The sequence below is a fragment of the Aptenodytes forsteri genome, unplaced genomic scaffold (genome assembly GCF_000699145.1).
Source record: "Aptenodytes forsteri isolate BGI_AS27 unplaced genomic scaffold, ASM69914v1 Scaffold166, whole genome shotgun sequence".
Lineage (NCBI taxonomy): Eukaryota > Metazoa > Chordata > Aves > Sphenisciformes > Spheniscidae > Aptenodytes > Aptenodytes forsteri.
The window spans coordinates 2,092,158-2,116,472 of NW_008796110.1; the positions used below are offsets into that span (position 1 = coordinate 2,092,158).

A 24,315-nucleotide genomic window follows, 5' to 3' on the forward strand; every position below is an offset into this window, starting at 1 on the left:
GAAGATGAAGAGAAACCTCAAAAAGAAAGAGCACATAATCCAATTTATTGTTTTTCTTGTAGTTATGCAAAGCACAAAGACTCTTCTTGTCTATTGCCTTCTAGGTTTGACAGGTTTCAAACTGATAATTCTGAGGTATTCATCTTGTATGTAAGGAAACACATTCAGTCCTAATAAGTTCATTTTTATGTAAGGAACATTCAGTCCTAATAAGTTCATTTTTTTTTCTCTGTAATTTATAAGATAATGTAGTTTATTATCACATATCTGTGAAGAGTAAAGGTAAAATGTTACGCTGTAGAAGAAATTTATGCAAATCTTATGTGTGTTTAAACTACAGTATAACAAAGGGGGGTGTAATACTGATTTTTTTTCCTTTTAAAAACCTGTACCACTTAGTACAATGCACTTACATAAGTGTTTGCAAATTTTAGTGTTTTATGACTTAGCATTTATTATAGAAAATCATTCCCTTCTGTCTTTCACCAACCCTCCACCCTTCAACATACACATCCATCCATCTGATGTGTGAGGGGAATTACATTTGGCTTAGCAATTAAAATGGATATATGTCCTTCAAACTCCTCCTGCCCTGACCGTCTTGTTTAGAGGATGAGGAAGCTCTTGGGAGCACATACAGGTTATTGAGCGCTGTGTGCCTGCAGGAGGTCTGTAAACCCTGTCCTTCACTTGTTGTCCAGCAGTCCTTAACAAGGCAGGAACAATTAAGGTAGGGATCCTGAGCTCTACCCGTCGCTTAACATTGGAAGCTATTTCCCAAGTGAAATGAAATAAGTTAATAATGTTGCAATCTAATGAAGGCACATCTCTTCCATCCTTCATATCTTCTTTTATGTCTGGGAAATCCATTGCAACAAATTGTGTAATTTTCAGCATGTGCAAGGAAAAGTTTTTCTGTTTGTTTATTTGCAGTAGAGTCGCACGATTTACTAATTGTTTGCTAATCATTAGATAGCATGTCTTGAAAAGTGTCTATGAAGTTACTTGTAACAAATCACAAAAATGAGTTATATGCTTTCCTCTCCAAATGGTTAGTATCTTTTCAAGAGGTAGTGATTTTAGTTTTTTTTCACTAATCCCTGAGGAGAAATAAAAGCACATCATGATTTTTCAAGGCTATCTATCGCTCCCAGTGCTCAGGGATGTTTAAAGCACAATACACTACTGATTGTCAGATTACAAATTTGTTCATATGTTATCATTGTAATGTGAGACGGTGGCACTTGAAGTGCAGCAGGCAAACAGAAGAAAGGCTTCTGAGTAGACTCCCTGGCTTTTTTTTTTCATGTCATATGGGCTTGCATACTTCGTCTAAAGAAAGATCTTGCATACAGTATATTTTCAAGCATAAACAATGCACTTTAAAAAACTTGGATACAACAAAATTGATATCTTGAACTGATAAAAGCCTGTGTTTAGAGATAAAAAAGAAACATAAAAAAATAAGTTGTGGAATGTTAAAATAAAAAAAAAAGTTGCATAAACTTTTGGTTCATTTCTAAATAGTCTTAAATAATGTGAATGGATTCTTTTCAAACTGAATGAGCTGTTAATCTGGTAGATAACCTAGGTATTTAATCTTGTGGTCACTGAGTCAATGGGAACTTGACTGTAGATTTCAGCAGGGCAGATTTCACATCGAGATCTGCAGAGTCCTCTTTCCCCTTGTAAATGAAGATTTTGAGCCTTTGAATTCAGTGGCTGAATTCCTATATAGGACATGGGATTTCGTGTTGGTTGTCTACTTAAAATATAATTTTCCTGAACTTTATTTTTTAACTTTTCCACTTAGTACTATCACCTATGAATGTAAAAGATTCTTTGGATTTGGACATAGATGATTAATGTGGGCAATTCCCACAGAATCAAAATTTCATAATGTATTGATTTGCTCTGTATTCCCTCTGAAGGAAGAATGTCCCTGTAGGAAATAGCAGACAGTACACGGTTTTCAATGTGAACCATAATTCACTAGTAAATACAGGAAAAAAATCTCAGAATAAGCACTTTTCAATATGGAGACAGATGGCCACATCACTTGGCAAGCATTCAGCTTTTTTTCCTGACATGTTTAAATAATGTTTATCAAACAACAGACAGGGATAAAAATCAAAGTAGCCTTAAATTTTTCTAAAACAGAATGGCAGGCTGCTGTAGAAGTGTCCTATAAATAACAATAAACAGCTGTTGAACGAAAGTCAATAAGGTGGAAAGAAAGTTTTTCTACTGGATTGTAGAAATATATATATATCTATATTTCTTTTTCTTGTAATGAAATGTTCTGTCCTCTTTCCCAGCCCAGAACTCAACATACTGTTTATATACCTGGCACAGTGTACAATGATTAGAGGCAAAACCAGATGGCCATATTTTTCCTTGTCTTGTTTATTTAGGTGACGGATAGATGAGTCCTAACTTTACCTATCAATCTGACTGTAATTATTTATGTTCTACTGTGAATTTTTGCACGTAAATACTCATGCACGTACACACACACACACACAAATAGAAGTAAACTGACTCTTTCTCTTTCTTCCTTAGGCTTAGAAAGAATTGCAAGAGATTCAGCCTATGAGCAAGAAGGAAAAGTTCAGTTTGTAATTGATGCAGTATATTCCATGGCCTATGCACTACACAACATGCATAAAGATCTCTGTTCTGGATATATTGGTCTATGTGCAAGGATGAGCGCAATTGATGGTAAAGAACTACTTAGCTATATCCGGGCAGTAAACTTTAACGGTAAGTTACATGTACTCTTTCCCCCCCCCCCTTTTCTTCTTTAAATGTTTCAGAAGTGACAGGATGTGTTTTCTTCTTTATATAGGATGCTTTAAGGCACAGTGGAAAACAGGATTAGAAGCAGTTCTCATTTAGTCAGAACTGTGAGTTTTTCCACCTGCTTTTAAACCCCAAGTGTATTTTTCATCTTAACATTAAGCTGCTCCCAAAAAAGACAGATGTTAAAAATAAGAATCTGTCGATCAAAATATTCCGGTGAAAAGCTGCTATTCTAGAAACAAGTTGAGGACTCATGCAGTCCTACTGACAGATTAAAATCCTTTGACAGAGGTTGCTTATGTGTTTGCAAGAGAATGAATTGAAAAAAATACCCTTTTGAAAATTGCCTTCTTCTGAAATTACTGTTAACAATTTCCTTACAAAAGAGAACAGTGAGGAGTTTGCTTTCAATTTGCATATTTAAATCTCAATTAAAACACTCACTAGCAGTTCCAGCTTCTTTTCCATTTCATTGTTTTTGACTCAGTGATTTAGTGAGCTTTAACACAGCTACAATTTATATATTTAAAAAACACTACATAATATTCTGTGCAGCTGGGATCTGCCTGCTGGGGAAATATAGTTACAGATGCTTATGCTGTTAACAGTAGAGGCCAATAAAGAACAGGATTAATTTATGAATATGTAACTGAAAAGGGTAGAACATACTTGATGGTGAAATACAGTTGCTGAAAACCTACATTATTTCATTAAAGTCATAATTATTGTAGATTATATTTACCATTATTTTATAAAGAAATGGAACAATGTTCTTTGCTGTGTTTTTGTTGGTTTTTTTCCCCTACTTGGTGGTAATTCACGTACTAGACATGCCTTCTAACTATGCAGAGAGAAGCACTGTCTATTACAATTTATTCCAATGACCTCAGCTGCCAGCCTTTTTGAAAAAAGCACAAGGTCATTTTGAATTTAGCTTCTGAGTGGAAGCTTTTTTTGCTTTAGGTACTATACCAGACCATTTGGTTGATATGAATGTTGGCTGTAGTTCACAATTTTTTCCTCTTCTAAAACTTTTTTTTTCCTATGCAATTTTCATGAAAAGGGAATCCCTGTCTCCAGGAATATAAAGATAGAGGGAGTTTAAATGATTCTTTAGTGATTTTAAAGAAAACCTGGAGCAAAATATCTTGCTGGCAAATGGGAAATGTTGTTATGATGACAAAGGTAGGCAACATATTGTAAGGTTTGCAGCGATAATTATCTGCATTTCTAGTAGATATTCTTCTGGGCCTGTGTTGTTAAAGCACAAAGAAAGTGATCTATTTTCATTTGGTGAGCATGAAAGTTTAGCATAAAAAGATAAGCTGTACATTTTCTGTGAAACCTTTCTCTCCCTAGATTGTTGTATTTCATCAATATCTGTCATGATTTCTCTGGCTGACTAAGTATTGCAACAAGGGGAGATGAAAGAGTGGGATAAAGCATTCTGGACACTAATGAAAAAGTATCTGGTTTTGAACTAGTGATTTACTGAAAGAGAGGAAAAAGGAAAAAAAAAAAAGAAACATTTCTCTGAGGTTAACTTTCTGTCCCATGGGATACGGTAACTGTTCCCTGTACTAGGCTAGTCCAGATTACATACTGGTGTACCAATTTTTTTGGGTGTGTTATATGCCCAAATATTTCCTTTTTTTCGGTCATGTGTTGGGAGGCATAAGCCAAGGACAGTCTTTAACCCTTTGCCTTTTCCTATTAATCCCAAATTCCTGTTCCTCAGGACAGCACTGCTATTGTGTCTGACTTGGTTTACAGAGGTGAATATTTACAGAGATTGCTAGGCCTCTTGTGCTGGGAGCTGAAGCAGTGCTGTGTGTGGATTTTGATGTGCATCCTAGGTTCCATCATTAATAATGTGGTATATTAAAAGTGAACTGATACATGAAAGGAAAACCCTGGCTTTCACAGCCATTCAAGGTAGCTTTTTTGTATCCTAACAATCACAGGATCACAGCATTGCTGAAGTTGGCAGGGACCTCTGGAGCTCACCTACTCCAACCCCCTGCTCAGATCAGGATCAGCCAAATCAGGTTGCTTAGGACCATGTCCAGTCAGGTTTTAAATATATACAAGGATGGAAAATCTTCCAAAATTCTCTCTTAGCAGTCAGTTCCAATATTTGATCATCTTCACAGTAAAAAAGTTTTTTCTTATGCTTAAACAACTTTTCCTGTGTTTTAGAATTAAACCTCTGCTCTTCAAGATGATAATAATTTCTAATATCAAGAAGTAACTGGCATTTTTGAGACAGACAGTTTTAATTTTTATTCAATATCAGTTTCCCCACATGATTCTACCCTTACGCGTATTAAACCAACTTCTCACCTCTCTTAATTCAGTATATCCCTCTTAACCAAGGTAGTAATGAGTAGGTGCAATGTCCTGTCACATTCAACTTACTAGGTTTCACCTCACAAGGTATGACCTGTATTACGAAGGACACCTGTCTGCCTTATGGAGGGTGTTTGCAAGGGGAAGAAAACACGTATTTCTGTTTATTGGAGTAACTGTTTTGCTTTTGATTGCAAGTAATTACTTTGAAATGTGTTTATTTTTGTTTAGTCTGTTTATTTTTATTTACAAATGATGTAGAAGATTTGTTCCCCTGAAGGATTCATCTGTGTAATATTCCATGACACCTTCATGACTGAAGGGTGATCATAACCACCAGAGCACAGTGTACTGATGTAATTGATACGACATTTGTTTCTGCTTAGATATTCTTTTACCAGTTGTATGCTAAATGCAGAAAATCTCACAGTTCAGCATGATTTTAAAGGGGATAGAACTTCTTCATTTGTAATAGGAACAAAAAAAAATATTTGTACATAAGATTTGAGTTACTGCTGAGTGTAGTCTCCTGTTTTACTATTGCCTGTGTTTTTCTTGGGACAGCTAGCAAAGTATGGTGTCTAAAAACAATTGTTTTTCATTTATAATGGGAAGTTTAATAATTAATTTAATTTCATAGGAAAAGAAACCTCTAGCATGTAACTGGTATAGCCTATTGCTGTGTACATCAAAAGAGGAGTTTTTAAACAACAGGAAAATATAAAACCAGTGTGCTGAGATGCAGCATATTTAGTTCCCTGTGTTCTTGGAGGTCACTGCTAGTAGACCATAACCACCCCTTTCTGGTTATTTGATTGGAATACTTAGAGCTTTCAGAAGTTTCATGCTCCTACTTATCTTTGTTTTTCCCAGGCAAAAAGTGAATGTTGTCACTTTATGGTTCTTATTTTAATAAATGTATCACATTTGAAAGATTTTCCCTACCGGTTTTTGTATCCAAACAAAATGAGATATTTAAGTGACACTGGTGTTTCATATTTAAAGTAATGTAAAGCTAATAGTTTTTCTGTTAATTAGGTTTATAAATGGTGATATGCGCAATAGTGTAATTGTGGCATGATTCAGTATGTTCTCCCATCACATTGCTCTAGTGTTCTCACTCTAACTTCATTATTCTGTCTACAAAATAAGCAGATGTTTTCTAAGAGTTTTTACCCTGGCATGTGCTGAGTGTTTTATGAGAAGTGCTGAATTCAACATAAGTGCTCATCATTTAACAGAAACAGAACTTGAACATGCATTTGTGGTGGATGGAGGTGTTTCAAAGGTGGTTTGGTTTTGTTTTGGTTTTGGTTTTAAGAAAAAGGTGTATCTTTGTACTTCCTTCTGGACAAGACAAAAAAAAAAAAAAAAGATGACAACACGGACAGAGTGCTATTTCTTGGGTGGGAATAAAACACAAAGTGGTAAGACTGATCAGTGCCCTCCTCCCCAGCTGTCCCACTACAAAAGTGAAGATCAAAATTTATAGTTAAATTCCAAAGATAAAGATCATTGCTTATATTGTACATAAAACACTTTATATAGAATAAAGTTCACTCTTTTTTAGTTCCAGGGATAAATATCAAGAAAACATCACACACTATAACACAATATATTTACAGATATTACAATATAAGTCTTTCACTTAATCTTAAAGGTAAGGGCAGAATTTGGCCTATACTCTCATACATGCAAACAGACATCTTATTTGCTTATCCAGGTGAACAGGGATACTTGCTACTTTGACATCTTTTTGGTGAGCAGGAATAAGTGAGAAGGGAGCAGGGAATGGGTGGAAGCACTGACTCCCCCCTGCCGTCAATGCTTAGATAAATGTCTGCTTCTGCCAGAGTTCACTGCAACATCACTTCCCCCTCCTGGTGAAGAGGAGACTCAGGAAATAAATTCCGAGTCTGACTGCAACCTTTTCTCTGGTCTTCTCTGGGACAAAATAAAGCAACTACGTTGCTTGCTGGGATTTTGTGACAAATCTACAAGAACACTGGAACAGGTTGCCTGGAAAAGTTGTGCAGTCTCCATCCTTGGAGATATTCAAAACCTGGCTGGACATGGGCAACCTGCTCTAGCTGAGCCTGCTCTAAGCAGAGGGATTGGACTAGGAGATCTCCAGAGGTCCCTTCCCACCTGAGCCATGCTGTGATTCTATAGCCCTAGCTGGACTTGAAAGAAAAGTATATCACTTACCTTTGCTTTACAATATTAAATGAACATATGTTACCTTTGCGCTATTCTTCTGGAACTAATTTCATAGTCTGAGTGGACTAGTAAGCCTTGCTGTTATTTGGTTTTTAGATATGTTAATTAAATGCCTTTGAGAAAAGTTTAATTTTGGCTACACACACACAGACACACACACATGCAACATCAGCCCCATTTAAAAAGCAAACATGCAAAATTTCAGCCTGAAACAGCAGAATGATACCAGCGAATGAGGACATATGAACAGAAACTAGCAGGCAAACTCAAACTAAGTTGTCGACACTTGTAAACAAAAAATTAATGATCACTCTACATTGTAATATTTTTTCCCAAGAAAGCAGTATCTATAGAGGATAGTTTTTAAAAAAAAGAAGAATGGGTTTTCTCATGAAGAATTTTGATCCCTCCATAGAGTCATTATTGTGGAATCAGCCGTTTACAAAATTCATCTTCTCCTTCTATCTTTTGAACTTGCTAAGACATCAATCTGTGCAAAACTCTTTTGACTTAATATTCAGAGCAGACTGTTTTAAATGTTTTCTTGAAGAAAGCTGACACCTCTCTATTCTTTCACTGAGTACAAAATTTGCATTCTCAAATCATTATTTATCATTAAAACAGAAGCTTTAAAATGGTGCCGTTTGAGGCTGATAAGTTTTGACATTTTTTAAAGCATTAAGCACATAAAAGCTAAATGTCCCACTTAAAATGTACTGGAGCTATACTCCTAACTTAGATTTTTAAAAATCCAACTCTCAAGTCTACAACTACCAATAGAGAAAAAAACCTTTTTGAAATAGTTGACGTTGGGCACATCTGTGATTTTTAAAGTTATGAGTTCTTATTGTCAGTTCATAATTTAGGGGTTTGTACTGTCAGAAACACTTAGCATCATACGATGCCACTGGTACCATATTCTGATAGGGTTAAAAACTATCTAAGTATAATGGGAGATAATAGCAGATGAGCAGATAGGGACAAACAAGATTAACAACGAGTTGGGAAGGGCTGAACTCTGCTGACCTTGCTAGCATTCACTGCGGTAGCAACTCTAGTTTCACTAATCTGTACTCTGCTGAAGAAATAAAGGTACTGCTTTCAGCTGCAGAAGTAGGAGTGGAAGGGGGAATGTCTGCTGCAGTTTTACTAAGATCTGTGATGTTTGTTCTGTCATAAGTTAATCACATGACATAATTCCATGTAATTTTTTCGAAAATCTTGGTGGTACAGAGGAATGTTTGAAAACATGGCTAAAGCTTAAACTAACGTAGACCTGAACTCATAAAATCCCAGAATTCAAAATAGTTCATTCTTTTCATGTACTTTTGTCATGGTTTCAGAGATGTCTAATTTGGTTTGTGAATGCACTGGGGCTATGGCAGACCATTTGTAATAAAGAATCCTGATGTCCAGTTTCCCGTACCTTTATGCTAAATTAAGGAAGGAGATGTTACCTCTGTTAATTTATTATTGGGGATGTGCAGGGGATGATTTCAAATAAGTTCTGCTTTGGCATGCTAATTATTTTAATGGAATTAATTCAGGTGGCTATACAAGAAACTAAAATTGCACAGTGGTCTGAATCACTCTAAATGGGTTCAAGTGATCTATGGTTATAATGTAAGCATGCGCAGCAGGCAAAGCTTGGAGCAGCTGTGATTCTTAGGTACCTCATGAATCCAGGTGATTAAAATCAGAGATTATGAAAATGCTGGGTGTGAAATTAGAAGGTAGAACCTAAAAGTAAGTGCAATTTATAGCTGTGCTTTTGCTTATGTACAGATCTTAAGTACAGATTAATTGAGCAGTATATATGCTCCACATAGAAAATTCACGATGTAGAATGTGACTGAGGTCAATTCTCTGTTTTGAGGAACAAGGTCTAATTCATAAAGTATTTTAATAATTAATATGTAAAGGAAGGTGATAAAGGATTTACCCTCATTACCCATGAAAACTGATTTGCATCTCCTGATAGGTGAGGATATTCAGATATATTAGAATACAGTTTTCTAATATGATCAAGTGAAAAACTCAAGCAATAGTAAGGAGTAGTACAAACTAACCCTTGCCATTCCGAGTGAAAAGGTATCCGAGTGCAAAGAAACTGGATCCATAATGCATGTATTTTTTTACCTTTTAGTCAGTGTAAAAATATCACAGCTGCAGTTCTGTGGCATTATTAAGCCCTTCAGATATCCTTATCTACCTTTCTAACAGGAAGAAGGTGTGCCACATGTTTTGAGGAAAATAATACCTTGACAAGCCTCCTAACTTAAATGTTTAAATTTAAAATCTCCTTTTAAATTTATCAAATCAAGTAAGAATGTTTGTACAAGTTATTAATTTTTCCATATGTCGATTTATGACCCATTTGGTAAGACAGCAGTTCTGCAAGCCAGCAGGACAGTCATGAGGGGGAATGAATTGCTTTTTAGTACCTCTGTAACAGAATAATATGAGCCTTTTTCATTTTCCTACAACAACTTTTACTTACAAAATGAAATAGACTCATTGGAGAGAATATTAAGAGAAAAAAAGCAACAAGGATTTTATTAAGGGTATTTGGTAGTATAAATAAGCCACATTTATAGTTCATTCATGTAAAAAGTGATCTAACTGGTAATGGCTGATAACTGACAAACAAAAAATAGAGCAATTCTTCAGGGAGGTCACTGTCAGTGAAATTATCTCGACAAATCTTAGATTCTCGTATAAGGAGGAAAATAACGATTTCTCTGTATTGAAGGGAATGACAGTGAAATCAGGTAGGCTTAATACTGTAGGGCAGGAATTACAGTGAGGAGAGAATAAATTTATAATTAACAGACATTGCCAACATCATTAAACAACACTATTTAGTTTTTCTACTCTAGGGAGATGTTGTATTCAGCAGTAATCAACCAAGTTCAGATCTATAGTCAAAGCAGTACTGTATTCAAGAGCAAGTTAGACATGTTAGACCTTGCTACCAGATGTGATCTTAAGCAAAAACAGGGAGAATCCGAGCAAACTAAACAAGATATCCAAAAGAAAAGTGATAGGATTCAGTTCAACCCTCACAGGCAAATAGGTTAGGTTTCCCTCAGTTTCAGTAGCTGGTGAAGTTTGAAGTAAGTGTCTAGTTCTCCATATAGCTGATGGGAAAGGCTGATACCTCTAAAGGCTACCAGAGAGCGAGCCTGTCCATTAGCTTTTAGGCACCATAGCAACTCATCTACTTCTGTATGTTTTTCTCCAAGCAGCTGTGAGTCAGAGAGATTTTCTCAAAGGCTGGTTAAAGTATTTCTAATAGTATGAAATATTAAATATGTGGAAGATAGTTTATCTCAGAAGCTTCTCTAATTTACTCCAGCAGAGGAAGCATTTGCTGTTATTCCTGAGGATTAAGGTATCCAATCATTTTGGCCACACAGCAGGTTATGTTTTATGCTGAACAGATTGGACCCAAAATGTTGCTCCCTGTAGTCTTAGCCAAATCTCTCCCTTGTAAGCCTGAAATAAAATGGACTTGATGCACAAATTCCTGAGGCGTTCTATTTTAAATAGAGAGAGTTTCTCTCAATTCTCCTGTTATCTCTATCGTCAAAATTGAACATTTGATAATTAAAGGTAAAATAATTTGCAGTAAAGGTTTTAGTTGCAATTCTGTGGATTCTGTACATAACACACTTTCAAAGTGATGATGCATTAGTGAGGCTTCCATATTAACATTTTTCAATTTGTGCCAATTTCTTTAGGTTATTAACTTTTATAATTACATTAGCATTTAATAAAAAAAAAATAGTTTGGAATATAGGAAATACAGAATAGTCTTTATTATTAGTTACACTTGGAAGCCTAAACTCTCTTAAGCCACGCCATAAGAGCCTACACAGTCAGATGGACTTGAAAATGGTGCTTCTCTCTGTTACTTACAGCTCTATTAACAAACTATTAGCTTGACTGGTACTCTACTTGAATACAGTTTTATTTGCTGGTAGTTGAGCTAATTATGTAAAGGTAAGATTATTAGAGGATACTCAGCTACATTTCAGAGTATGAAAATTTGGATGTGTTTTTAACTACTGTATCAAAATGTACACACCAATCATAGCTTCCTCCTTAGACCCACCAATTACAGTGGGTGAGGTTTATTATCCAGTATGATTAACTTTGATGCTGACTTGCCTAAATTTTAGGAGTTCAGCTGGAGGGTAAAAGGGTGTGGTACAACCTTTCTATGTTAAGTCAAGGGGAAGAGGTTTATGACTCTGAACAGTTCCAGAAAGGAATTAGAAATATATGATACAGCAGTGCTAACTCTGCTTTGAGATGAAGATGGTAGAAACACTGGAGCTTGGTCCTTCCCCCAAACTTTTCATATTAGTCTGGGATTCGGATGTTCACTAAAGAAATAAAGTAATTGACTCCTAAGCCTTTAACCTAAAGGAGACTGAAACCATGTCCCAGAAGCATGCCTTAAACAAGTATAGGGCATGTCTGGGAGGATATTCTTTAGTCTGGTTGCATTTGGGTCACTGTGCAGCTAAGAATGCAAGACTTCCTAGAAGTCCTATCCAAATGGACTCTCAATATCCTATCTTAGTAGCACTAAGTGGTTATTAGTTTATATAAAGTCATAGTTTTTATTGTATTTTTATTCTAGTGAAAGCAGAATCGAAGCAGCTATAAATGTATGACTCCATATTTCTACCCAGCCAGCACTGAAACAAGAAATCTTAGTGCAGTACAGGATAAATTTTTGCCTTTGTTGGAGATTTTTTTGTTGTGCACTATACACAAAGAACGACCTATCATCAACATCTGGATTATTTTTTGTTTTCATTCAGATAAATATTTTATGTTTTATAAAAGATGAATTACAAGTTACCCTTTGGGATTAAAGCAATATATCTGTATTATCTCCAAAGGGTTAGAGAAGCTAGCGTGTTTTTTAAACATTATTTTTTGCTAATAAACATTTTTTATCATTGTCCAATAAGAAAACAAAACAAGCTAAACCAAAACCAACCAACTTTGGTTAGAGAAAGAAACTATCAACATATTACCGTAGTTTTAATATAAAGGAGAAAATTTAGGTTTAGGCCAAAAAAAAGAGTTTTCATGTAATAATGATAGTTGATTATTCCATCAATCACTTTTATTTTCTTTCAATGAGCAATGAAAAGTTAGATGTTATGCTATCATGAATTGAATATCTTCCAAGTTTCTTATAACATCCTTGCAATGTGTGAAATACAGCTTGATTAGGTAGCACCCTGATCAAAAGAACTTTCACAGAAATGGGAGTGACTAGTTAAGTCCATTCTTGCAAAACCCCCAAATTTTGCAGTTTTTCAAGCAATAGTTTTGCTATGTCTCTGGTCCTACAGTACTTTTTTGCATTTGCAATTCTAGGTCTATGCTATCTACATATCTCCTCGTAACTTTTCCCACATGTTTTAACTTAAGACAAATAGGGATTCAAAATTGCTGAAGACATTTGTAATTAGAATTTATCAATATAACCAGCAATAAAGAAGTAGAAATTCTGATCTATTCAAGTGTTTAATTAATTAAGGATAAAATGTTCTTAAAAGATGATTGCAATAGATTTTTCATCTTTAACCAGTGATCTTGTCCTAAAAGTACAATAACATGCCAATATCACAGCAGATAGAAATTATTATTGATTGTTACTGTCCAGATGTTGCCAGTGCCTGGAAGCATTAAAAACCACTGAGTCAACCTGAATGCTCTGAGATTATAAGTATTCAACTACTGTGTTAAATTAGCTCACCCTTTTTATTTCACATTCTGAAATGGAACAATGTCATTCAGTTGGCTGAAATATTTCTTGAAAAGTAGGTAATAAATATTACCTGTTCATTATTTAATGGAGAAAGGAAAATCCATCAGCTAACTAGGAAAATGCAGAAATATTATGTTTACCAACACTAGGTTTATAAAGTTCCAACTGTAGTGTCGTCAATAGAAAATTTACTGATTTACTGTTATTTTAGTGGGTCTGGAATACCGGTGTTAATCAACCATACTGGAAACCAACTGTAAAATAGTAGACACCCTAACTGTTTTAAAGAACTGTTAAAAAAAAAGTTAAAGCAAAATCAAGGTCAGTTGGCAAGCAAACAGATAGCAAAAATATTTGCAATTACAATTACTTATTTTTATTATGAGTATCATCTAGTCACTTAGATGCGGCTTCAAGGTTAGGTGTTGTGCTTGCTCTGTACAGGAAGACAGTTCCTAAGAGTTTGGAAAGCATCATAGTAACATAGTGGTTACCTGACCTGTCTGGGGAAATCAGAACATCCTGAGTTTAAAGACATGTTCTCTGTCACACGTGTTTATCTGCAGGAGTAGAAGAACACAGTAAGAGACAGTCTTTGACATTCACTAAATGAATATTCCCCTGGGAGCTGTATGTTTTTCAGTGGAACGGCGAGGGAGTTTGTGTTTGCTTGTGGCAGACAAAGGTGGAGTTTGAATCGACTTGGTGGAAAGGAAGCAGCCATATATCACCCACACACTGTATCCTGCTGTCTCCTTAGTATTTATTTTCTTTCAAGGTTTGCCATACATATACTCATCAAACTCTTTAAAATAACAAGAAATCCACAATTCTGTATGTTACATCTTATGGAGACTTCAATAGCAGATTGCTTTCCTTTGACTGTAAGGCTAAGCAAACAGATATAATCATGGAAGACACATTATTGCTCACTCTGAGCTCCAGCTGGATCAATGTTTGATTTTTCTGTTTGGCCCTGTGGCCACTCTAGGACTACCATGGCTTTGCTCCAATATAGCTTCATCCTGAGTTGAGAGACAAAAATGTATTGGCACTGTTCCCATGCCACACATAATCATGTTTTATAAATATATCCCTAGGTATCATTAAGTCACAACTCATAATATGGCCATTTATGGTAGCTGTGTCCCACTTTTTGGAGGTAATTATTATGCATTTTAGTGGAAAGTGAAAATGATGTATGGAACCTCAAGTCATCATCTGTGTGCAGGATATGCAGCTACAGGGCAGTCAGACTCCTCAGCACATGCCAGACTGTGCAAACTTGAAAGGCTTATTTAGTGCGGTCTCTGTCATGGTTCTTCCAAGTTCCTACCCAGAGATCTTAAGAGAAAGCCTTGGGATATTAGAGTCCACTGCTTATCATGTTGGAGAAAAACAACTAAAGGTGCTTGGAAATTACCCTTATATTGACATACAGCCACCGTGGGAAGGTTTCTGCTAAGCCAGCTGGCATTTAAAGGTTCCTGCTCTTGATAGTTACAAATTGTTGTATTGATCCTCCCTTATGCATGGACTAACTGCAGCTCAAACACTGATAATTTTTTCTGTTTTGCACATTCACTGTTTCTCACCAGCAAGGGATATTGTTCATGCACAAAGTGCTTAGGCAAGATTTCTTGCTTACCTGAGCATAAAACGCACGTGGTTTTGTTCTTATTGTAGTAAGCGGGTTCTCCTGAGCCTTGTATAGTGAATCAGAAAATTCTGAGGAATGTGCAAAATAAAAAGAAAGTAGTCTTCAAGCAGATGTTCCCAAACCTAAGAAAGTTGTTCATTTTTTAGTTCCAGTTACAGCTGAATGTTGAGGTTCTTTCTTATTTCAGCCAATTTGCCCTAGACCTAATTTGACCTTTTGAAGATTTCTCATGTTTCTGTGTTGTTTGCCTGATGCCCGGTGACTCTGGGTTACTGTTACTTTTATTAAGACAAAAAGTACTTACAAATGTTATTTTATTTATTTTTTTGCTTGTTTCTTTGCTTAGGTAGTCCTGGGACAGCACTTTAGCTTTTCAAGGCATTTTTAGACAATGTAGATATTTTTTAGCCAGTAAGTTTCATAAGTCCACAAGTGCTGGGGACTGAATTGTCAGGTCTCCTAAAGTTCAATGTTGCAACATGTGAAGGGTCAGAGCAAAGATATATGCCTTCTGCCAGCAATCCTGTAGCAGGCATACCCATCTGCAATATGCACCTACAATCTTTGTTATTTAGGGATTCAAGTTCTTAATGCTTTTACCAATTTGCACAACAAAAGTGAAGGTATATGTGTGAATGTGTTTTAACTACAGTGTTTTAATGTATTATTGCATGGTATGTAGCAGGCATAACTGGCTGTTATCTCAGTCCACCAAATTTTTGAATTAAAGACATGAATCATTCTCTTTAAATAAAGACTCCGAACCTGTGTTTAGAGGTGATTTAAGCTAACTTATTTTGGTTTGAATAGCAGGAACTTGCCCCTCCTATGCAGATGAGAGGTTGTAGCTACTGAAAAGGAATAAGGTGAAGAGGCGGAGCGAAAGAAGGTAGCATATGGCAGCTGAGAAATTCACCTTTTATTTGAGTCCTCCAAATAACCGAGGAGATTTTTGTGTGTTCTATATTCATGTATAATCAGATTAAAGATTTCCTATGAAGATAAGCTGATAATAGACATTGACTATACTTGCCAAACAGTGAATAACAGACACCAGTGTCACTTGAGAAGTACAGACTGTTTTTTCCATGTATGGAGAAGAGGTGGCAATTTGTTTTTACAGAAGTGGCCCACTAATGCCTATAAACGCATGCCATGTGAGCTCCACAGCCAAGGTCTAATATCTATCCGAGTGCACGCCATGTTATGTGAATAGATGTCTGAGTCTGTGCAGCCAAGAGGTTATTATGCGCTCCTAATAAAGTGTATTAAGTCGGGTTTTCCAGCATCAAACACTTAAAAAACATTTTCTTAATGTATGGGGGTGTTTTTAGTAGTTCATGGAATAGTATAGTATATTCTAATTTTCAAGTCATTAAATGCTAAAAAAGACCCAGAAAACCAAAAACCTTACAAAATAGTTCAATTCTTACACTGGATTGAAATAGTATTACAAAGCATAAATGCCTTTAGAGAGAAATTTGTTTATGCAGTTTATCCTGTGTCACCTGAAAAAAAACAAAAACAGGCTTTGATTTGAAGGATTTTTTTTTCCTTCTGTCTTATTGTTTAATTGTTTGATTTTGGCCTGAATTAAGCTAAAATCAATTTTATGAAGAATCAGAATGTCTCCAGGCCCTAAAGCTGTACTGGTGAGTGATGTTCTTATCAGTTCAATCACTAATGAAAACCAACAATTAATTGATATTCCTGACAAGGATGTTGATTTCACTGAGCAATTGCAAGAAACTCTTTCTGTGGCTCTGGTCCTTGAGTGAAAACTTCTGGGAAATCGGTTCCAGGAATGGAGTCTCTTAGCTTCCAATATTGCTAACCTTCAGGGGACGCCCATCTGAATTTTGGGCAGGGCTCCCTCGTGCCAAGGTAGTGCCATGTCAGCAGAGCTGAGAGTTGCCTCCCTCAGCAGCCAGGATCCCCGTGAGTTTGTAGCTGCATTTCTCTTGATTTCTCTCCGGAGAGGAAAACTCAGATCAGAGACATAAGCAAAAAAAAAGAGGGTTGCCTCTCCCTCTTGGGTCTGAGCTGCAAGGGAGGTGAAGAAGAAACTGTGTGCCTCACTGGCTGGACTAAGGAGCTTCTGAAAATGGGAGTGTAAATGCTGGTCCTTCAGAAACTTGGATGTGCAAGTCAGTGCCACTTGGACAGTTCTTGGATAACTAACTTCAACTCAGGTCTTGGTCACCAAAATAGGCAGTTGAAATTTTGACCTTCCTGTTGGTCCTTCTCCTGTAAAAAGTTCTTCCTGTTTCATATGGGTGATTTTCAGATTGTGAAGTCCTTGCATTCTGTGATAACCCAGACCCTGTAAATATAGAGGTATCGTGGTTAAATGGCAGGTGGTCAAGAAAGGGGGTAATTCTCATGGGGTTCAGCATCTTCAGAGATTGCATGTAGATCTTTTATTGAGGCTCATGTATGAAAAATGAATACAGATCTATTTTTAGAAACTTTCACCTTTATTTTTTTGATTTGGTATGTGCATCTGTTACTCCTAACATGTTGTAAAGATGATTATAAATATTCTTAGTCTTTTTCCCTTGTTACTGCTACAACTGCTGCTTTGTCCTCCCTCAGAGTTCCCTCTGCCAGAATCAATAACATCCAGATCAATGGAATAATATTTCTGAAAATGTAAATCTTTCATCTTCATGGTCCTGACTTGCTAATGATTTCTAATGGAGTATTTAACAGGAATGAGCATAGACCTTGATATGAATTGCCAGACAGATATGTAACAAGAGGGGTTCTGAGTAGGGAAATGTAGAAGGATAATGAAACCTGACAATAATAGAAAACTGTGGACAAAGCACTGAGGGTGAGAACAAATGAACATGACTCCCATAGGACAGGGTCACAAGCTGGTGCCTGAACCATGTGATTTGTTGCCAGGAAATGGAAAGTAATAAGGTTAGGCACAGAAAAACAGAAGGGCTTATAACTTCAGCAGATTGACAAGCTACAAATATTGAACAGTAGATAGATTAGAGACAAGGGCTATTTATAATGGTATTGTTTTGTTTTTTTTCTTTTTTTCCCCGTGAGAAATAACAGCAAACAATATAGACACATGGTGATGTAGGTGATAAAAGATGCAGTTTTTCCTAGCATTGTAAAAGATAGTAGAAAAACTACTATGATCTGTTAGGTTCACCTTGTTTCATGTGTGTCATGCAACTAGATAAAGTGGAAGAGGGGATAAATATAAAAATGGAATAATACAGGGACACAGAGATTTTAGCTATTTATAAAGCAAAACAGTATAGGAATGGAATTCAATTTATTTCACATTAGATATGTACATTGCAGATGTCTACACTTTAACTAGTTGGTTACACTGTTTTTATAGTGAATGGAGAGAAAGTCACTTAGTGGGGCATGGTTCACCTCATCATGTCTAAAATAAGCCAGATGAACTGTGCTGTAGAGGTGCCTACAGCAGAGCAAATCTATAAAACTATATCAGCTTTAGATGTCAATGCTGTAGATTTCCAAAGACAGGTGAGACAACTCCAATACTATTCTGTTTTTTGGGGAAAAAATGAGCTTGAGGAGGGAAGCTAAGAATAAAGTGATGAGTTATTATTGTAAATCATCTGAAAGTTGTCTACCAAATGCAAGAAGAAATGGCAAAACTTAGAGTAGGTGCAAAAGCCATATGATAACACTACTTTGCAGAGAGATGTTAATCTAATTACCAGTAACAATACCAGTAAAAATAACCATAAATTATTTAATAATAAAATTAGGCTACTAATTTGTGTCTGCTTTAAAAGCAGTGAAAGGAGAAGCAATCCATATGGAGTTCTCCCTCATATACACAGAGATTTTATAAACTAATTAAGACACATCCAAATGATAAAATCTCCTTTCAGACAAAACGATTAACATTGAAGAAGATAGTTAAAATGCATCTTGTCAAACAAGATTTTAAATTACACCAATATGAGAACACCTTTAAAACTGAAAAAAAAGCTGCAGGTTGCAAAGCTGACAGTGGGAAAGGAAGAGGGGAGGAAATACCAATAAGGAAGAAGATTAGGAAAAATAAAAATAAAATTAGTCTCAAAGAGCCTACCGAAAACAGTAGGAAAAATTGGTGCATAGAAACACGTAAATGCAGAATATAACATATTGTATGTCTGTACAACAGTTAGACAAGTAATTCTGACAATAAGTGACAGGGGTTGACAAGGCTGGGGAACTGAACATTAACCAAGAACAGAATGTGCATGGGAGCAAACAACAGTACTTACAAGGTTATTTATTATTTGGAACTCAAACAAACTGGAGAAGTTACCTGGCAAAAAGAATTAGACGTGGTAGAAGAGTACTCTATTTAATTCTGAAGACTTTGGGGAGCCCAATGAGATAATTCTACTTTCCAGTTGTCATTTGTCAACACTCTGCTAAGAAAGGGAGGAATTTTGACAATCGTGGCTACAGAAATGAGATGAGGAAAAAAGTTATACAATTCATTGTTCTGTAGCATTCACCAAATCCATCATTACGACATCTGTCCATCCAGTGCAAAATGACCAAACATTTCCAAGAAAGAATGCAGCGTATTCTAAGAAATGTATGTAAAATCATTTGATATGTGAGTGAAAAAGAAATAAGAATGAAAATGTAGACAGAAAGCTGGAAGCTAGATTTAGAAGAGATGAATTTGAAAGTTTAATAACAGGTTGTCTTTCATAACTTCCTATGATGGCCTATTTAGGGATCTGAGATCTATATCAAATCCACTGCTCTGAGGCTACAATAAGGAAGGTCTACAAAATAAGATTGGGAAAAAGTTTGGATAATATAGAGAATTCCAGTGTAATTATATTAGAGATCAAAATATGAAATAAAAATAGTTTTACAACACTGTGAAGGTAGATAATACATCCTTAATGTGCCTGAAGAAAGAGACTGAAAAGAAAGACAAGAATCTAGTGTGAGATTTATCTGAACCGTTACATACTTTCTCTTCTCTGGTATCTGGAAACATGTACTCTGTACTCTTAGCAAAGTTCCTGTTATTAGCCTGTAACTGAATCAGAATATACATATCATCTCATTTTTTATTGCCTCAGTCCCTAAGATTACCCAGATTCTACCATGTGATGTTTGACCTCGTTCGTTCTATATTACTGATGCATCCCATCTTCACACTATTGATACATTTAATTAGCACATTCTAAAATGCCCTTTGGGGGCATAGTCACTAGTGAAAACACTAAAGTTTTCCAAAATAGACAGTGAAGAACTGCACAGGGAGCCCACCAATACCCACACACTTTCAGCACAACCCATTTCATCTCTTTGATCGGTTCCTTATCCACTTTACAGTCCAGATTCTGATCCCCACCTTCTCCATTTTAATGAGTCATTTCCCATGGAATAAAATTCTGAAATCCAGAGAGATTATGTGTGTCATGCTTTCCTTGTAAAGTAAATAACTTATCTGTCAAAGAAAGACACCAGGATCATTGGCATGATCCGTTTATGAAAAATTTATGTAGCTTTTATTCTCATTTGCATTTCTGTCTGTATCACCTACAGATATTTCTATATGGGTAGAATAACTATTGATCATGAAAATGCAGCATGAAGGACTATATCAATAAAGTACAAAAAGAGGAATTAAGAATCTGTTTGAAGAAATTAGAGATTTACCTGTAGATAAGTGATTCTGGCACAAACCTCATTCTAGCTTTGGTGTGTCCAGAATTGCCTCTTGAGAATATCACGGAATTGTTTTGGGAATCCAGTCAAACAATGTGTCAGAAAACCTGACCTCAGTGGATTTTTTTTCAGAAGACAGCAGGCAGTAAACAAGATTTTCTGAAGCACTAATTTCAGAGCTGACTCTGCCTGTTGGCAAACTGGATTTAACTAGTGGTATCTGGAGACATGTTAATGAATTTCAGATTAACACGAGTGCTAAACCTAATGCCGTAATTAAGAAAGACCTGCCAATCACTGCCTCTTTTGCACTGGCACAATTTATTCTGTAGATTTCTGTTGCAGCATTATCATCTAGCGAGGACTGCAATTAATTGCTAAATGGATCCTAAAAGAGCAGTTCACAGGAATGAGAAAAACGACTGTAACAGAAGAGTTTTACAGCCCATTCCATTGTGTATATACTAAGGTTATATCATTTTGTATGCAATTTTCTACACTGACCTGTCCACTGTCATTCCTGAAAGCAGGTCTTCTAAAAAGTAGCACTTCTAAAAAAATTGTCTATTTTTAATTAAAATTACTCGTATTAATTTCTGGGAATATTCAGTGCATTATCAAGAATTATCTATAACGGACAAGATCTGTGGCATTGCAACAAAGGTTTTCACTCTCCCCATGTGATATGCACTTTTTTCATAATTTCATTAGATCTGTTACATGTGTCATATTGTCTGCTTCTTTTCCTGTTACCTTAGCTGAAACTGCAAGGAACATTGTAAACTTCATTTAGCTGTGGTAATATCTATCTTTTGTATGCTTTAAAAATTAGAAGAAAATTACCTATTAGTTTCTAATTATAATCTAGAGCTACATTTTTAGAGAGATGAAATTATTTGTTTCTATTTACACATATCTTCAGCTATTTAGTTTATTATTCAATCTTACTTGTAAAGAGAAAGCATGATACATTTCCATGCCAGAGTAAGCATGAGAATTATACATATCATGAGTGCCTTGACTACAGGTATAATTTCTTAAATGCCTGAGCCTTTGTTAGCTCCTCCAACACAAAGCTATTGAGGGTGGAGCTCCTGAAGCCTTTCCACTGGGCTGACAACAATTAATAGTGTGGGTGTTTCATGGGTCATCTTCTTTTCTCGTTCAGGATTGTGTAGTCTGCATTGCATAGATTCACACAGACAATACATGCATAAAATTATATCTCTTTGCATTTAAAGATGAGGCTCATGAAACATATTAGGTTGATTTTTCAGGTATTCCTCATTTGGTATTTAACAGCGGGAAATGAGGCAGCAAAGATGGCTCTCTGTGGCTGTTTTACACCTGTCCTGGATTGGTGGTGCAGCCAAATGGCTGCAAATATTCATGTCATTGTTATTGATCATTTGCAACTTTCTGAAAGTCTGGGATCACTAGACTTCAGAAACAGAGTTACTGCTCACAAAATCACAGAACAGTTGAGGCTGGCCCTTTGGAGATATCTAGTCCAACCCTACCTCTGCTCAGAGTAGACTGAACTACAGCAGTAGGTTGTTCAGGTCTGCATCCAGCTGAATGTTGAATACCTCCAGGGATGCAGACTCTATAACCTCTTAGGGCAACCTATTCCACTGTTTTGGCTGCTTGCACACTAAAAAACCTTTTTCTTATGCTTAAACAGAATTTTCTGTGGTTTGGTATGTGCTTATTGTCTCTTGTCCTGTCACTGGACATGACTGAGAAGAGTCTGGCTCCATCTTCTTTACTTCCCCCCATAAGATATTTACACACACTGATAAGATCCCCCTCACAAGCCTTCCCTTCTCCAAGCTGAAAAGTCCCAGCTCTCTCAGCTTCTCCTTGTATGACAGATGCTCCAAGCCCTTATTCATATTTGTGGCCCTTTGCTGGACTCACTCTAGTATGTCCATGTCTCTCTTTTACTGGGGAGCCCAGAACTGGACACAGTGCTCCAGCTGTGGTTTCACCAGTGCTCGGGAGAGGGGAAGGATCACCCCTTCAACCTCCTGCTCAGACTCAGCACCGCATCTGCTACCAGCACACTGACCCTGTTCTGTAGTTGCCCATCAGAGAAGGAGCTTTTCTCCTGCCATTGTAAGTTTCAGGCTTCAACATCCTGGGAGTCTCCACTTCTGAACCTAATAAACACAGACTCTTCCTGCCCTTCTTTCAGCACAGCTCCTCTACTTGGTGATGTGGATGCTCCCCAGCACACACCTCCTGTAGGCAGGGAGCCCATCATCCCCTGGCCCTAGCCTCAGTAAGAGGCCTGCAGAGATGCATCCTCCATTGGGAGCTTGGTCTGCGTCTCTGATGTCCTAGGGTAGTTGCTCAGGTGTGTGCTGGGGACGCACTGTAGCACACCACCACCACTGCTGAGCACATAAGCACTTCCCTCAGCAGCAGGGTTTCTAGCTGGCTTTTGTGCACCCTCTGCAGAAACCGCTTCTCTGGGAACTGCACTCTGGGCTGGCCGTTACATGCATCTCTCCCAGCACCTGCTGAATGGGTGCTTGACTCGCCCTGCTCAGAGTGAGCTCGAAGCTCAAAGCACCCTTTGGTCAGGAACAGCTTCGTTAGAAGCTGCTGGAAGTCACACCCCCCTGCAGCTGCCTTTCCCTGGCACAGCAGGCACCCAGCCATTCCTCCAGGAGTTCCCAGGAGTCCCTGGCCATCCCAGAAGGACTTCACAGAAGATGTACAAGCAGAGCACAAAAAATACTGAGTAAGCTTCTGTGTCTGCTGCCCCTGTTAACTCTGTTCTGCCTTGACATTACTGTTCCCTTAGCTTTTTTTTACTCTGAGAATAGATGAAAGAGAAAAAATCTACATTCCTCTTTGTATCTGGTTTAAGGTTCTTCTACGTTGCTGCAATATTTATTGCAGTTATGAAGAGCACCTGGTAATTATTACCACTAGAAACTGCAGGACATTGTTAAATGGACTTTTTATTTACATGGAACCAAACTAGTTCATTCTTCTCCATGATCAGTAGTACCTTTATTGACAAGGCTAGAGGTCTTATTCTACAGGAACAATCAGGTAATATACGTAAACATATCTAGATTTTTACCTATGTTATGTTCCTTCTGAAATGTTGAGACATAGTGATGCTGGTATACAGTATTATTGTTGTGCAGTCCTTGAGTGTTACAATGTTATCATGATAATTTATTTCACCTGGTAAATCTTTTAGTGGTCTTTGAGGAAGATGAATTTCAAGCTTTTCTTATGGAATATCAATATTAAGTCAGATTTAAAAAACAAGGTTTTAACCTTTCATTTAGGCAAGCACTTAAGAATCTCCTTAAGACATAAAATTGCAGTTAACAAGCAAGTCATCTATTGACTCACTGAATTTAGTGACACTGTCCATGTAAAGTTATGCATGTGCCTAACTGCTTTGTTAGCGGTCACCTTAATGGAACTGTAAGTAGCACTCAGCTGACAGAAATGTAACAAAGATGCCTTTTAAGCATAATAATAACTACTTTTGCAAACAAATAGAAATAATTTTGACAATATGAGAAGCTTCCTGGACGTAGTGATCTGAATATCTTTTCTTTCAGGAAGATTTATGTAACAAAGGATGCATGTATAAACAACAGAGATGAGATATAAGTGCTAGATATCATTTTATGATTTCAGTTGACAAACACATAAAGTAATCTTTTTTTTTTTTTTTTTTAAATCATAGAATAGAATCATAGAATCATAGCATAGTTTGGGTTGGAAGGGACCTTTAAAGGTCATCTAGTCCAACCCCCCTGCC

General features: G+C 36.6%; 1 protein-coding gene across 1 annotated transcript in view; it reads left to right on the plus strand.

Moving 5' to 3' along the window:
- Nucleotides 1–24,315, plus strand: part of GRM8 (glutamate metabotropic receptor 8) — a 395,144-nt gene that overhangs the window by 232,428 nt on the left and 138,401 nt on the right. The window contains exon 6 of the mRNA XM_009286787.1: nucleotides 2,563–2,763. Within this exon, the coding sequence (XP_009285062.1) occupies nucleotides 2,563–2,763 (201 nt within the window). The remainder of the gene's footprint in view (nucleotides 1–2,562; nucleotides 2,764–24,315) is intronic.